The following is a 16,347-nucleotide window of genomic DNA, read 5'->3' as shown; positions in this document are numbered from 1 at the left end:
ATTTTACCACAAAAGTAGATGTGCGGAAAGAGACGTAGAAGCCGCGTTGTAGAACAAGAGAAACACCCTGGTGGGAATGGGGGTTAGATAAAGAGAAGGTGATTGACGATATACTCTTCTATATCTCACAGCTCATGTTCCGTTAGATATGAGTGAGTAGAGAGGGTGGGTATGAGTCAGTGGAACAGGGGTAGGTGGCAAAGGTGGTGGAAGTGGTAGCGGAAGGAGAGGAAAGGAGAGGAGAGAAAATTTTACGTAAATGAACCGAGAGAAAATCAGAAGAGGGAGTGAGTTTGAATACCAGAGAGATATTATAGGCTCACACGCTTGGATTTCAATCGACGAACAATCCGGCAGCCGACTCGATCGATTTATATAAATACACATATATATATTCTCACATTTTTACCTTCCTGTTATTACCGCACACACAAATATCTGTGCTACACATTCTTTATTACTATTTTTACTAGCCTAATAAATAATAATCGAAGCCACCTTTGCGCACATCCATTACGGTTACATACGACGGTGCGCAGGTGCATTACACCCCCAACGAACGAGCCTATAACCCCATAAATAGTGATTATCTCCTCGCAAAGACGTCATATTATTGTGATGTATCTGTGGCAAAAGCTGCTGCTACTGCTCCTCTACGTGAGTTCACTGCACTCAAATTAAAGCTTCTTCGTATAATAACGGCGCACGTACAAGAATATTTATAAGACCTCACATTTATTTTTTAATCCACTAAATGAAGAAAATAATTCCATGCAAGCCATTAAAAAGTGGACATAATATTTCCAGTTGATTCAACATTTTATCCGCTCCCTCTGCTCGGCAACTCAGCTCCTTTAACAACTTGTTACTTTAACTCCTTCTTTATATTTTATATTATGTTATATTATATATGCACATGCATATATAATATATCATACACCTTGAGGCGGCCTACGACCAGCCCGCATTAACCAGCAGACTTCAAAGGTACTTTCACCAATGCTGGGTAAAAACGCGTTTCGCATCCCCCTGCTATATATATATACAGACGTATACAACGCAGGTAAATTATATATTATACTAGCGCTCGGTCCCACTTAAATGAATGTGAGTATAAAGACGTTACCTTAAATCACAAATGAGTCAGCTCACTTGACTTTAAGTCATATGCCCTTTAGTCCCCTTTTTTCTGCGTACATAAATTTTTTCCCGTTATTTTTTTTGTCATATTTAATTACTTCTTTTCAATTCGAGTTCTCATGTTCTTGTTATCATTTAATGAGTTCTTACACTCTCGAACTGTTCACGGTTTCTTGATCCCATTCTTGTTGATATGATGTACATGTAGGTTAGCTATCTATCTCTCACGAATTTTGGCACTCACCTCAGGGAAAAAATTTTTTTTTTATTTCAACCCGGTTGGATAGCTCTTGTGATACCAACAATGTGTGTACAGTTCAAATGAGCAACCAGCCGTGCAGAGAAAAAAAGCCAACGCATTCACAATGAACTGCTACTCCTGCGGGCTTAGAATTATTTCTACATTTTTTTTTACTCTAAACATCCAGACAATTGTATATATAGATAGAGTGGGAGAGGGAGAGGGAGAGGAACAATGTTGTTTGATATAAAATTCAAAGCCGTAGCATGAATTTTTCGCTCGGAAGCAGTAACAGTTTTTAAAGTGAACAGTAAACTGCCAAATCGATATTTGTTGAAAAATGTTTATAAAATGGAATAAAAGGTTCAATTTTAATAATTGGAAAATTCTTTATTTAAAATCTATATTCGCGTACGCACAATTTAAATTGGCGATAATCGATGAGGAATGTACATGAGAATTCATATATGCAGGAGCTTAAATAAATTTCCCACGCGATTATTGATTCATTGCGGAAGAATTGTTGAAAAATGAATGAGTAGGATGTATTGTCGGGTTGTGAGTCTAGATGTATGACACGACCAAGAATTATATTAAAAAATTCCAGCTTGCAAGTGATCCTTCAAAGCTGATACTGTATGACCACCAGCTATGAATCTTGCGTGCTTCAAAATCCCCTTGAATCTTTTACGTCCACTAAAAGTATTGCATCCTATTTTTTTACCATAAAACAAATAAATAAAAAATTTGAATTACGCGGGCTATTTTTCTTCTCTCTTTCTCTGTACTAAATCAATAATTACACGAGAATAATCAGCTTTGTGTAATTTTTACCAATTGTTGAATCATCAGCAGTAATAGTCAGCAAATTTTTTTTTTTTTTTACCGGTGAATTAAAATGTTTTAATAGGGATTGTAATTTTTCATTAAAAATTTATGGATTTTTTCTACTTTTTTTTAAAAAGATAAATTTAAATAAAAAAAATATTTTAAAAAATTGCACCTCTAGCTTTGTAAATTTTCTACATGTGCATATTTTTATTTTTTTTATTCTTTTATAATTGATCTGTTAAAAAAAAATCCGAAAATTGTTAATTGTCTGCTAATTTCAGGATTATAATTTTTCACGATACTGAAGTTAGCAGACGTCTAATAATTTTTTAATTTTTTTTTAGACGATAAACCATAAAAAAAAATATTTTAAAAAATTGCACCTGTAGTTTTTTAAATTTTCTACATGTGCATATTTTTATTTTATTTTTTTTGCAATTAATTTGTTGAAAAACAAAAATTCAAAAATTGTTAAATGTCTGCTATCTTCAGGATCATAATTTTTCATGATACTGTAGTTAGCCGACGTCGAATTTTTGAATTTCGTCCAAACGAGTTGTAAAAAATAAAAAAATATTTCAAAAAATTGCACTTCTAACTTTTTAAATTTTCTACATGTGCATATTTTAATTTTTTTAATTTTTTCATAATTGATCTGTTAAAAAAAAATCCGAAAATTTATAATTGCCTGTTAACTTCAGGATGATAATTTTTCTTAAAATTTTCCACCGTGTAATTACTAATAATATTATAATTAACAAAAGCGTTGTTGTGTATAGACGTAACTAAAGATCGTGGTGTTGGGTAAACACAATTTGAGTTTCTCTATGCGTCATTAAGGGTGGAAACACGTTAACAGCGTTTGTCCAGCAATTCGTCGAGCCGGGACATTATTCACGAAACGCCTCTCTGTTCATCTGTACTCTATAGTAGCATACAAAATGAATATACATATATATACACTGAACAGAGAATACTATAGAGAATAGTGGGTAGAGTGTCTAGCTTCTACTGTCGTCGTGTGTCTCGTGACCTGGCGTGGAGCGGATGCGATTTCGCCGCAACTGGCTTAACCCGATTTCGTCGTACAAACTGCCAGCGTTGTCGCTTCCACCCCGGGCCGACAATTCTCCATTTCCCGATTAATGCATGTCCTTCAACCTCTATATAATTATCGCAAAACATTTATTTTTATTTTATGTAATTAAAATTTTTATTTTTCCTGTCGTGTATTATCACCTCCTCTATTTTTTTCTCCACTATCTATACCCGCCTTATTTTTCGTAATATAAAATTAATGAAAGAAGAGACAAAAAAAAAATTTACTTGAATTATTTTCTGGATTATTGATAAGTGCACTGGAGATGTGGATGTGTGCTGGTGCATATGGACCAGAGACTAGAGCAAGCGAAATTCAATTTAGGTCGTTGTGTTACGACTGCAGGTCAAGACGGAAATGGAAACTCTGGTTCGAGTTAGTGGAAAGAGACTGTGAGAAAGGAGAAAGAGAGTGAGGGAAACGAGTGCTTGGTAGCAATTGGAAAATTATGCAGATTAATTAAGCGATGATAAAGTCTACTAAGCTGTTAAATTTAACAAAATTAAAATAATTACAATAATTATTATTTCTGATAGTTGTGGGTTATAGAAAGTTATGAAAATGTATAGAACTGCAACTCTAATTTTTGATAAATTATTTGAATAATTTGTTTGTTTTTGTTACAGGCGTTTTTGGAAATGGCTGACGAAAATGCGGCGACGACGATGGTCGGTTATTATGCATCAAGTGGTGCGGCACTGAGAGGACGTGCTGTCTACGTTCAATTCAGTAATCACCGTGAGCTCAAGACTGACCAGGCCCACAGCAACGCGGTCAGTAGTCTCGCTACAAACACCATCGTCAATAAATTAAACGTCAGTTGAATACAAAAACACATCTTAATCATACCTATTACCTAAACTACCTCTTTAACTTCGTAAACTTTTTATTTTTTTATTTTTTTAAATAACTTTTAAGGCCATTCGTAGACAGTGTCCTCGCTTTTTAAAAATATCCAATGACTCAACTGTCAACAGTATTAAAATTTTATTAATTAATTACAATCTTGATTGAAAAGAGGACAACGTGGTCGTAATTTCGCTGAGATATAGTATGTTTAAAAAATTACTTACAGTTGTTATCGATTAGGAAACGGAAAAAGAATGTGGTTCTTCTAACCAAGATGTTGTAGTAGCGAGTGAAGGATACTACATAAATAGTACTGACGTTGCTACACGTATGGTTGAGGTTTTCCAAGTACGAGTTGGCATTTCTTTACTCCAACTTGTAACCTCAACTACAGCTGCTGTTGTAGCAACTACAATTTTTTCCGTGGAGTTAAACGAAATTTGTTGAATAAATTTTAGTCCACAAAACTTGAGAATTCTAATGATAAAATGACGAAGATTTTACTGAGATTTATTTTCCAAATTCGTTTAATTTCTACTTGGATTCCATGACAACTGATCTCTGACAAGTAATCACACGATAATGGATCCTACAGACAAATTCATAAATTAATTAATTATTAATTAATTACTATGACATAAGTAATTAAAATTCACTGTTGTAAATATAAAAAGTTAAATTATGTAAATTAGTTGATAAAAATCAATTGTTGATGGGATCAGATGTTGGGATCACTTTGTAGGGATCACTTGTGGTATAAAATTGTTGGGATCAGTTGACGGCACACCCCTACTTGATATCAACTATAAGTAATTTTTTTCAAATTTATCTCAGCGAAATTGTCCTTTTTTCACTTAATGCTCTAATTTTTTTTAATTAATTGATAAAATTTCGACACACTTATGAAAGTTGAGTCATTGAAAATTTTTCAAAAGCCGAGGCTCTGTCTGAGAATGGCCTTAACCACAAAGACACTTTTACCCGAAATATATTTAACTTTACCAGTTACTTGAACAAAAAAAACTGCATGCGCTACAATATTTTCTAAATCGAATATTCCCAAGTAATAGAACCTCGTCCGTGGTTTCTAAGGTCCCACGCGATGACCCACGTCAATCTAACACAATCTCCGCGTAAACTCTATTATAGTTAACGTAACGTATAGTTAATTTATGAATGAGCCCCAATGGTCCTTACGGTCCTTGTTAATATTGTTGTTGTTGTTGTTGTTGTTGTTGTTGTTGTTGTTTTGGTCAGTAAATGTATTAAAATAGTTAGAGCACATCGATAGATAGAATGTGATAGTGGGCGGTGGCTCTGATGTAGGTTGGGTTGGTCTTGAGTCTAGTCTCGACAATTAAGGAATTACGTTAATATAATTTACAATCGGCTAATTGAGAATAATGTTTTCTCCTGACGTGAGTTTACCAAAGCCGACTGGAGAATAGAAAAAAAAATTAATAAATAAATAAACGAAAGTAAAGTCGTCCTGCGTAGAATAAAGTGCCGGGTAAGACAAGAAAGGACTCGATACGAGTGCACCATGTGGACGTGTTGGAATGAAAGTATGTAACAAGTAAGCTTTGCCACTGGACACACAGAGAGTTACGCTGTCCAAAGCCAGTAAAGGGCTTCTAATAAAGACACTTTGGTGACTTCCATTCTATACTTGAGCTCACTCTATACTTTGGCCTTTACTTTGTGTGTGAGCACTACAAATTAGACACTTTACTTTCTTCGTCGTCATTCCACTACTTTAATCTTTACCTTGTCTTTGTATCTAGACTTTTTATTTTTACTTTTTTTTAAACTATTTGTGATCATTAATTTATTTCATTACACGAGTTAAACTTTTTTTTTATTTTATTGTCTACGTTTTATGTCCACTCTTTGTTCTTCAAGTTAGTGTCATTACGCGAATTAAACACGTTGTTTTTTTCTGAGCTGGATTTTAAAAATTGAAACTAAATAAAGTTTAATAATTATCGTGTACGGCAATAAAATGTTGCGTTTTAAAAATGATGGTAATCATCGAGCCGTTACAAACTTGAGGTTATCAACGAATGAACGAACGAGGAAGGAAGGAAGACAGTGGGATTTCATCTGCTGGGAAATTCACGTGGAAGCTTCACTGAAACGTTTTTCCGATTCCCGAATGCAGGCGGGGGTTTTTCCAAAAAGAAGAAGAAGAAGAAGAAAACGCCAGAGGCTCGAGGGCTATTGCTCCACTCTACTTCTCTGCTCCACTTTTCTCGTGCTACTCGTCTGTCTGTCTGTCGCTGCTACTTCTTCTTCTTCTTCAAATCTTTTCGCTTTATAACCCCCTTTTAAGAGGGGGTGTAAGCAAAGCCACCGCAGTTGCTCTGTGTACGTTAGATTTAGTTTTCACTCCATAAAATTATTTTTATTTAATATATTCTACGTCTCAGCAGGATTCTAAGCGGACAAGAACATCCATAACTTGTCTTTTAAACTAATTTACTTATTGTATTTTATTTCTATCGTCGTTGTAACCATTTTAGTCCTCATACTTCTCATATATTTAAGAGAAAAAAAATTAATACCTTTGTATTGCCATTACTCCGCTAAGTCTATCCGGTTACAGTCAGAGTTTTCGAGCTGGCAAACAGAAAACAATGAGGTATCCATTGTTACAAGTACTCGAAATGAAATAATTGCGCATAATAAATGCTCACAATATTTAATTTATATTAATACATATATATATATTTATCATTGTTCCCACAAAAATAATTAACCAAAAGTTTGTCTAATAATCCACCGGTGGCGTAGTAGCAAATTAATGCTTTATTTTTTTCAACAGTTTCGAGGTAAAAAAATAGTAAAAGTAAAAAAAATAAATGAAAAATAAGACTGACGACTTCCGCAATTATTATCGCAATGATCGTTCATCCACAACGTCCTGCTGTTCTTCCCGTTTCTTCCTGTCACAATGTAGCCCTACTACCACTAGCAGGAGCGTCCTCGGCACTTGAACTATTACTTATACTATTGGATACATAAAATGAGAGAGACTCAGGCTTCTTCAGAGTCCTTTTCCTCATCCACAACAATGGGCATCTTCGTTGGCTTTCTCTCTTCACGCGAACGAGCAAGTTTGTGAGTGAGCGAGGCTGAGACCAAAACTGAGCCAGGCTGCTGTTGCTTCTACTTCTACTTTTACTTCTGCTTCTGCTTCTGCAGCTTCCAGCTCGGATCTTAACGGCTTGCATATTTCACACCCCCGATGGTGGATGTACAGCCAACAATGGCACATTGTTATTCGGTCTAGTCGCGGCGACGGGTGAAAAAGAGAAAGAGAGAGACAGAGAGGGAGAGACAGAGATGAAGATAAAAGACGGAAAGGCCTTGGTGGTCGGGTTGTGGCGGCAAGGGGTTGTGAAAAGGAAAGGTGAAGGAGCTGGTACTGGTACTGGTACTGCTACTGTTATTGCTACTACTAGTGTGCCAGTACTGCCGAGTAAAGAGGGTGGTTACACCGCCAAGATGGCGTAATATTTTTAATGGAGGGTGTCCTGGGTGATCTACGACGGCGCATTGTTTCCCCGAGACGCCTCATATATTATTTTCTCGCTCCTTCTTCGCCTTACCCTCCTTGTTTTTTATTTTTTTTTACAACTTTTTTTTTACCTCTACTTTTTATCTTTCTATCTACTTGTCTTGGAGTCGTTCTGCTGCTTTTCAACATTTCATCAGTTCCTAAAACTCTAAAATCACGTGGATCCCGTCGACTCATTACTTATTGTCCCTATAAGCCCAAAAAACCAAATTTAAATACCGTAACTTTTCCCAATAGAAAGAGAGTTATTTATTTAAATTGTAATGGTTGTGTTGTCACAAACTAATGGAGATTAGCACTGGTAGAAAGCAAAGCTAAAAGTTACAGTTTCGTTGGTGATGACCAAGTGTTAATCCGATAACGAAAACTCGTCAGCACTAAGGCACTTACTCGTTAGCCGGGAAATAAATTTATGCAATTGCTGAGGCTCTTTCCTCCCATAAATTTTATCACCAAAAGACAAAACCTATTGAATTTATAAATTTAATGCTCACGGCTAACTGGACTATGCAGTACACCATAGTATTATATGTGAATTTGTTAGATACTTTTATTTATTTCCCTCTCGACTACCAACGACGGCAACGTCGACGACGTTGAATTAATATTTATTACGTCGTTAATATATTATCACTGACCCGAGTACTCCACTTTTGGATGCTTGTGGCTAGTGAAATTATTATTTCAAAGGGTGAAGCTGTTTCCACTTGGAGCCCCTGATAGCTTGTAGTAGAAATTAATAGCGATGCCATCAGAGTACACCAAACATTACCATAACGTACCATTTATGCTTTCGCCAGCTCATATATGTATACACTAAATTATTTTCTTGTTCGTTATGTTGATGTCTATATCGGCATCTATGCTCTTCTTCTCTCATCAAAGCCCATTAAAAAAAATAATTTACAAAGATTCATAAAAAAAACTTTTACCCAGTGAAACTCGAGGAAAAACAATTAAATAGTTTGATCTTATTGTTTTATTTAACCCCGTCTTTTTACAACTTCTACCCTTAGCCGGTGCACAAAGACAGTAAACGAACGATTCCGCGAGCTCGTTTGCGTACTTTATCTTAATGGGTGTTCTTAAGCTGTAAGTTGAATTTTTAGTACGAAAGAGGAAAAAAAAATAGGAAATAGTAAAGAGAAATATAATAGAGCGGGGTGTGATGTTGTACCCAATGTACAGTAAAAAAAAGTTTAAACGGTTTTTATAACTATCGGTATTCGTTCAGCGATAAAATCCGGTACTCAACGAAGCGTCAAGAGTTTTAACCCAAGCACTCCCCGATTAACGATCCTCGAGATGGAAGAATACAAAGTAGCCCATTTAACCTCCTGCCATTATACCAAGTAATCAGAGCTTTTTATATCCATAAATTTTTAATAATTATATGGATTTTAATATTAATAATTCGCGGGGCTCTCAATTTTATTTTAATTACCGGTATTTATTTCCACGTTAATTTAAAGTTTCAAAAAAATCTTTAAGGAGATTTTTATTTGCATACACAATCGCCGTTTCTTTAATGTATGAAAGTAAGATAAAAAAATATGAACATAAAATAAGAAGACTTCAAGTGTCATGAACATACAATAGCTACTTACGTAGCCGGAAGCGGAAAGTTTATACGGCATAGTTGAGGGCCGAATCTGAGTGTTGCCATGAAAAGGGGATTATGCGTGGAAAAGAAGCCTTACTATTACAATCTACTGCACTACTGGTATATAAAGCACAAGTTATGAGAAGAATGAGTGAGTGAAAGTAAGTAAGAAGGTATAGAGAGAGAGTAAGAGAGGGAGAGACAGTAAATGTAAGGATTTTGTGTGCGGCAAGGGAGCCGTTAAAAGCTCGCTGTTTCATGCGGAAATCGCGTGGTATAATGGCTCTACACTGGCATGTAACAATCGCATTGCCTGAAGCAGCCCATCAAAAGCTCTATGGAATGTAGATGACTGAAAACTACTGGTGACTGTTACTTGTTACTCTCTCTGGCAACCCGATATGGGCCCAAAGGGTTCTTCTTGCGCGGTTATATATACTATTTACTATACACTGTGCACTATAATATATACAAAAGTACTGTAACAGTTGCAACGACCTACTCGCTTATATTATGCGTCCCAACGATGTGCCAGTGAAGGAGACTACAGTGAAAGGAGACAAAAAGCCAACAGTTTTGACGTTTTGTTGCCGAAACGAGTGGTTAATGCTTTTTACTTGTCGCGGACAAAGCTGCTTCGTGATAATACGGAGCTTGCATTTAATACTCATGTAAAAGTTAAAAAGTCATGTGGACATGGTGTACATGGTACAGGTTGTAAATGTAAGAAAAAATTATGCAAATAAAAAAAAGGGATGGGTTAACTAAATTAGAATATAAATTGAGAAAGTCTAAATGAAATCACCTCGTACGCGAGTTCCTTTTTTCATTCGTCATATCACACGCCTTATACCTACAACTATATATATATATATGCACGGATATATATATTGGTAATTCAATTTTTAATCGCCGGTTCGTTTGCATAAATATTCCAGGCTTTTTAAATTTTATAATTTTTCAATTTAATCTAAATTATTTAATTTTTTGCTCTGTATGCATATACTATTTTACTTGCTCCATTGATATGTATATACATACAAATTAGTTAATTTATTTTAATATTTTATATTTTATCATGGCCGCTTTTTCATTTATTTTATATTCAAATCCATAAAATATGCAAGTAAATCCAAAGGAACCGATAAAAAATTCCATCGACTGAAATATTTTTTTAACATTTACATAAAACAATTAATATTAGAAAATATTTAAAAATTTTGAGTTTATAGCCGAGAAAGTTTTTTAAATTTCATCAGTGACCTGAGCTCGAGTCCACTGACTAAGTCGTAAAAGTGTTACGACTGAACAAGAAATTACTTTCCTACGTACAAACATTCCTATCTAGCGAGCTACAACTACCCCATATATATATATATACATATATATATATATAAAAGCTCAACTATACTCCTTACGCGTTAGGTCATAAGGGAGAAGTAAAATTGAAAAAAATAGCCAGCTATCTCGTTAACTACTTCCATAAAAGTGTGAGTGGGCTATATATGTATATAAATAGACTACTAGAGCAAACATATACATATATACCCTATAAATAAATATATATAGAACAGAATGGTGGCATAACCAGCAGTGGACGCACCTGACGCTCGCGTGTATATTCGCGCTTGCAATTATCACTGTAACAATATTGATATAATTTATTGACGTTAGAAACAACATATATACAAATACCTACATTTATATATGTATAATATGGTACTCACAGATTGACATTATCCATAGTTTACATTAGTTGTTCATGATGACATTTGTATTTATAATATAACTATTCGGTACATCATCAAAAGTATATTATTTTTTATTCTGGTCGTAACATAAAGTAAAATAATTTGTGTGTGTGTTGGTCTTTTGTGAATGTGCCCGCGTACGATTCAAGTTGATTAAAATTTATTAGGCCATTAGTAAATTGCTAAAAACTATTAATAAAATATTCATGAATAAAAATTATCATATATCTGAGAACACATCCGGGCGTACAACTGTTTCCATTTCATATATAGCGTGACGTTAATTCTTTTTTATTTTCTATATATATATGTACACATATATAAAAATACATGCCGTTTATTTATTTCTCTTGTAGTGATTAACATTGTACTTTATTTTCACAGAACTCAAACACGCAAGTGGCACTGCAGGTGGCTCAGGGACAGAATATTCAGAGTCCTGGTGAAACGCAAGGAGGACCTAATACTGTACTCCGGGTCATCATTGAACACATGATCTACCCTATTTCCCTGGACATTCTTTATCAGGTAAGCTATCGTCCAAGTAAACATACCAGCGCACTACAAATATACCATTTTAACCCCCCACTAAATATATATATTTAGAAATAATGACCGATAACAATACACTAGCATTTTAATGACATTTATTTAACCTGCCGTTATTTTTTCTTACTCAATTTTTAATGTCTCATCATACATGTAAAGCCCCACTAAAAGTACCACAAAGTATAAATTGTTGTTATAAAAATACATATGTTCAGGACATTTACCTAGGGTAGATAAAAAATAAGAATAGAAAAAAAGAAATATAATCGATTTGACGAGAGTGGTAAATGACTAGCTTAAATATAGCACGGGCAGTAAATTTTCCTCACCTAAGTTTAGACTCAAAGCCAACACAATTTGTTGTATCTGGAAATAGTGGTCGTTGCTGGTTGAAGGGTAAGAGCAAGAGGAAAAGCAACTACTGGTTTATTGCTCGTCGTCGACGTAGTCCTCTGGTTGTGTAACGTTTGGATAAGTGTATCGCGCGCGTGGGTCGTCATTAGGGACGTCGAACGGAACCCGCAACGACCTGGATCCTCGAGGGAGGTCAGCAGTGTATGAGGATCGCGAATAGGAAAGACGGGCAAAAGCAAGATAAAAAGAGATAGACGGAGAGGGAGAGAGCGCGCTTCCGGTTTGAGTTGAGTGGTCCATGCATTTTTAAACACTAGACGCTTTTCTCCCTCGTAGTTTCCTTCATCTCTTACCGTTCTCGTCATCCTCACTCCCATTTTATCTCTCTCGTGCACCGCAAGCAGTTTGATGGGACGGTACGTGCAGCACACAACCCTACCAAACTCAATGTCATACTACTTCTACAGCTTGTTCTGTAGCTGATGCTACTTATGCTACCGCCGTTGATGCTGGTAAACCACTCTAAAGAGTCAACTTTAATGGCAAAAGAGAAAAGAACATTAGCGATATTAGATAGTGAACTATTAGATTGTACATCACTCGATGGGGAAAAATAAAGAGACGTGAGTCTCAAGAGATCACGGATGATCCTACATTAATATCAACATCGAAAGTACCTCCTCCAAGCACACTTTACTCTCTCTATATTTTTTTATTTATTTTAATAATTTTTTCTCAGCCGGATAATCAGGCTCAACTACGAGATGACAAAATGTTTTTTGCCTTTTCATTTATTTATTTATATAGACTACGACTCTTTATCTCGTTGAGTCTTTTCACTTATTACCTCCCGGCCCCAAGCTCTTTGGGATTTATAATATAACAGTAGCAGCAAAAGTACAAGTAGAAGTAGAAGTAGAAGCAGAAGCACCACGTCACTCGCTGTTGTTGTTGTAATGCATAAGACATAAGGATGATAATAAATAAACGGACGAAAAGTGCAACTACTGGCGGGCTGTATGACCACAAAGCTACTCGTACTACTTAAGAGGCCTGACTAGTGTATCGCTGTTGCAGAATAATGTATACATGTACAGCAGAGAGTACCGCATGTGCTACTAGATGACAGAAGTAGACTAGCTACAGTCCACAGCTGCGGTCGCTAATATCGACGGCAATTTCTAATCCCACTTAAACTTGTCCTGCACTATGACTACTATACTATTAGTACACTACTACTACTTCTGTTGGGAACGACTACCGCCGACCTGCTGGTTCTATAGACCAGGGAATAGAGCAGTGTAGCTTCCAAGGAGAAGCTGCGGCAAGCCTTTCTCGTTAGGTATAATATGTAGACTGCAGGGGAAATAACTTTGCTACGGTTAAATAGGGCGACCCCACCTCGATGAGCTTCTTCGATAAGTAAAAAATAAAAAGATAAAAAAATCCAAGACGGAATTTATTTCTTCTGCTCGTTCTTTTTCTTTATCGAAACGCCATTCTTAATTGTGAATTTTTTTTTTTACTTGGAAATGAGTACTTGTGAATTATTTTTTATTTTTTTTACGTCTACTTGTCTTAAGCGCAAGTTCTATCGCCTTCTCCAGTTACTCTCTTATTTGCTTTTCGAATCTCCGATATCCAACTTTTACGATCACTTCGCGCTTCGTTGCGCACTCTCCGTGCTCGAAAAACCTCCAACGAGGGCTTCTTCTCTTATTTCTTCTTATCCTTTAGCTTCTGCTACTGCTACTTCTTCTTCTTCTCCTTCATCATTTTATTCTTTTTAATTTTTTTCTTATCCTATCGACAACTTAAGCAAAGAAGGTGCTGAGGCGAAGCCCCGATCAGGGTTTTCACTCTACAAACTTGACAATAACTAACAAACTCACCATGAAAAGCCAAAAGTAACTTTTACTGTTTCACTTATATTATTATATTTTTTTTTTTTTATTATCCGTAATGTAAAAATGATGAAAAAAAATTTCTATTTCACTTGATTTTCATTTTATTATTATTACACCCATTATATTTTCGTTTTAGACTTTTCGAGGGTCCAAACTAAAAAGTCTGACAGTTTGTTGACGTTTGAGAGAAATACGAGCATTAAGTTAATGCAATGGCTTTCAACGGTTATGGAAAAGTTATAAGTGAAACAGATAGACTGTTGGCATTTATAACTCGGGTGTTGTACCTCCTTACCTCCCTTGTGGTTATATACGCGTAAAATAAAGTGACACTAACAAGAAAAGGACCTTCTTTGGTCGTACCACCTGGGACTACTCACTGATAAATCCCACATCGTTAAAATACTAAAGACAATAAAAAACAAGAGATTCTGTCCCGTCTCTCCCTCGCCCCCTTCCTGCTATTTGACACTAAAGTTCTTTACCACCCAACTATCATTTGATTGGTATTTTTGTAAACATTCCCGCGCAATAATCTTTAAGTAAGGAGCACATAAACACGACACATTGATTGATATTACACAGTGGGTACAGGCTACTACTCCTTACTCAATTTACGACAAGACATTACTTGTGGTAATCGTTATTGCCACCGCGGATCCCCTCGACACCATTCCGCAATTATCGATCACTCTGAGAGTTCGGCTGGGGAACTTGAATTATTTCGTGAAATCCTCATGTGTTACTCTCCATCCTCATATTTATTATTAATCCGCCCTTTTTATTTATTTATTTATTTTCTTCTCTATTTTTTTTTCTTTACGCCCTATATCCAATAAAATTAAATAATCAACACGCTCAAATAAATAATCCGTTTTTTAAAAAAAAAAAAAAAACCGCGATCAATAACAGACAATTATTTATTTAAACTTAAATAACTTGGTAATTTAACAAAACCCTAGTACTATTTTATTTAAATTTTAACTTTAAGAAAGACGCTTTTACAATTTATATATTAAAGGAAAATTTTATTTTTACATTGACATTTTCCTTTCCAATAGGTCGTAACCTATAAGATAACTTTTTAACGATTAGTAATTTCTAATGTTTGAAAACCTATGGACGATAAATAATGATATAATTTTTTTAAAAAAATTCCATCTCGATTAATATTTTCTTAATTGTCATATTAATTTAAAACGGTCGATTATAATTTCTGGAGAACTGGGACACGTTTATTGAAAAAAGTTGTCAAGTGTGACAAACTATAAGTATTAAAATAAAACTATATTGATTTTGCAATGACTCTTTCCCTCTTGTACTCCCGGTCTCTCCCTCTATACATATTATACTCAGACCATTGTAAGTTGAGCTCGGTCGTTGTTATTATTATCGCTATAACATTTTAAAATATAAAGAAAAGTCGAGAGGTATTATACATAAAAGTGTGATGATGATGATGACGATAATAATAAATAAAAAATATAAAAACGATTGACCATGTATTATAGAAGAAGGGATCAAAATGTTGCATTAATCACACATAACTCGTGCTCTACATGATTAATGGATTGGTGTCGTGTGTTATGACGATATATACATATATATATACATCATCCCGATGTTTCCATTCGATTGTTCCAGTTGCTCTCGTTCCCGCGTTTACACGTGACGAACTAAATGGACTTTACGACCATCACCATCATCATCATCATGATAATCATCATCACAACCAATAAATGAATGTACAATCTTCAATGTGCATATTATTTTTACACATACATATATATATGTATGTATCCCACGTCAAATTGATGGAATTGTATTGGCATTGTTATTGTACATCAGGGCGTTATTGCATTAGACCCAAGTACTTGATGGCTCGGGAGAGAGCCATGTCGATAATTGAACACACTGCACATACTCACACAAATTAATAACTGTTGCTGCAATCAATAACCAACGACGACATTGACGTAACTTGTGGTGTGTACGTGCAACGCGTACCCACAAACTTAATCCCCAAGAGTCGATTATTTTACAAATCCATCGGTCTCTCCGTCTCCTCGTTTTCCATCAGCATCTGTACAACTTTGGCTCTTTCTATTACACACACACTCTTCATGACTCTAATATCACATCACAAGATGAGTAGTCGTCGGTAATTTTTCTAAACCAATTTCTCATGATCCGGAATCCACAAGCTGTGGAGCAGAAAATCGACCAAAGTATTTTTATTTTATTATTATTATTTTTTATTTTATTTTTTTATCTTATAGACGAAAAAAAGATAAAGTCCCTCGGCTTCACTTGACCGAGGAAGCTTTTTTTTTTTTTGCCGAGATATAAATAAAATGGCACAATTAATTTTCGATTGAATGACTAGGGATGAAAAGGATATAGTGGTGTATTATATTGAGAGGGTCGGTCGGGTGGATTTTTG

At 35.1% G+C, this 16,347-nt stretch overlaps 1 protein-coding gene across 5 annotated transcripts in view; it reads left to right on the top strand.

Moving 5' to 3' along the window:
* Positions 1-16,347, top strand: part of LOC130663777 (polypyrimidine tract-binding protein 2) — a 142,689-nt gene that overhangs the window by 111,528 nt on the left and 14,814 nt on the right. For 3 of the 5 annotated variants that reach the window (XM_057463223.1, XM_057463221.1, XM_057463224.1), the window contains exons 5-6: positions 3,938-4,126; positions 11,479-11,622. In XM_057463223.1, coding sequence (XP_057319206.1) covers positions 3,938-4,126; positions 11,479-11,622 — 333 coding nt within the window. The remainder of the gene's footprint in view (positions 1-3,937; positions 4,127-11,478; positions 11,623-16,347) is intronic. The other 2 variants (XM_057463225.1, XM_057463220.1) reach the window with 1 other exon arrangement.

Source organism: Microplitis mediator, chromosome 2, assembly GCF_029852145.1.
Source record: "Microplitis mediator isolate UGA2020A chromosome 2, iyMicMedi2.1, whole genome shotgun sequence".
In the NCBI taxonomy this organism is placed as follows: domain Eukaryota; kingdom Metazoa; phylum Arthropoda; class Insecta; order Hymenoptera; family Braconidae; genus Microplitis; species Microplitis mediator.
The sequence above is the reverse complement of the archived record's forward strand: the minus strand, read 5'-3'. Positions and strand labels throughout refer to the sequence as shown.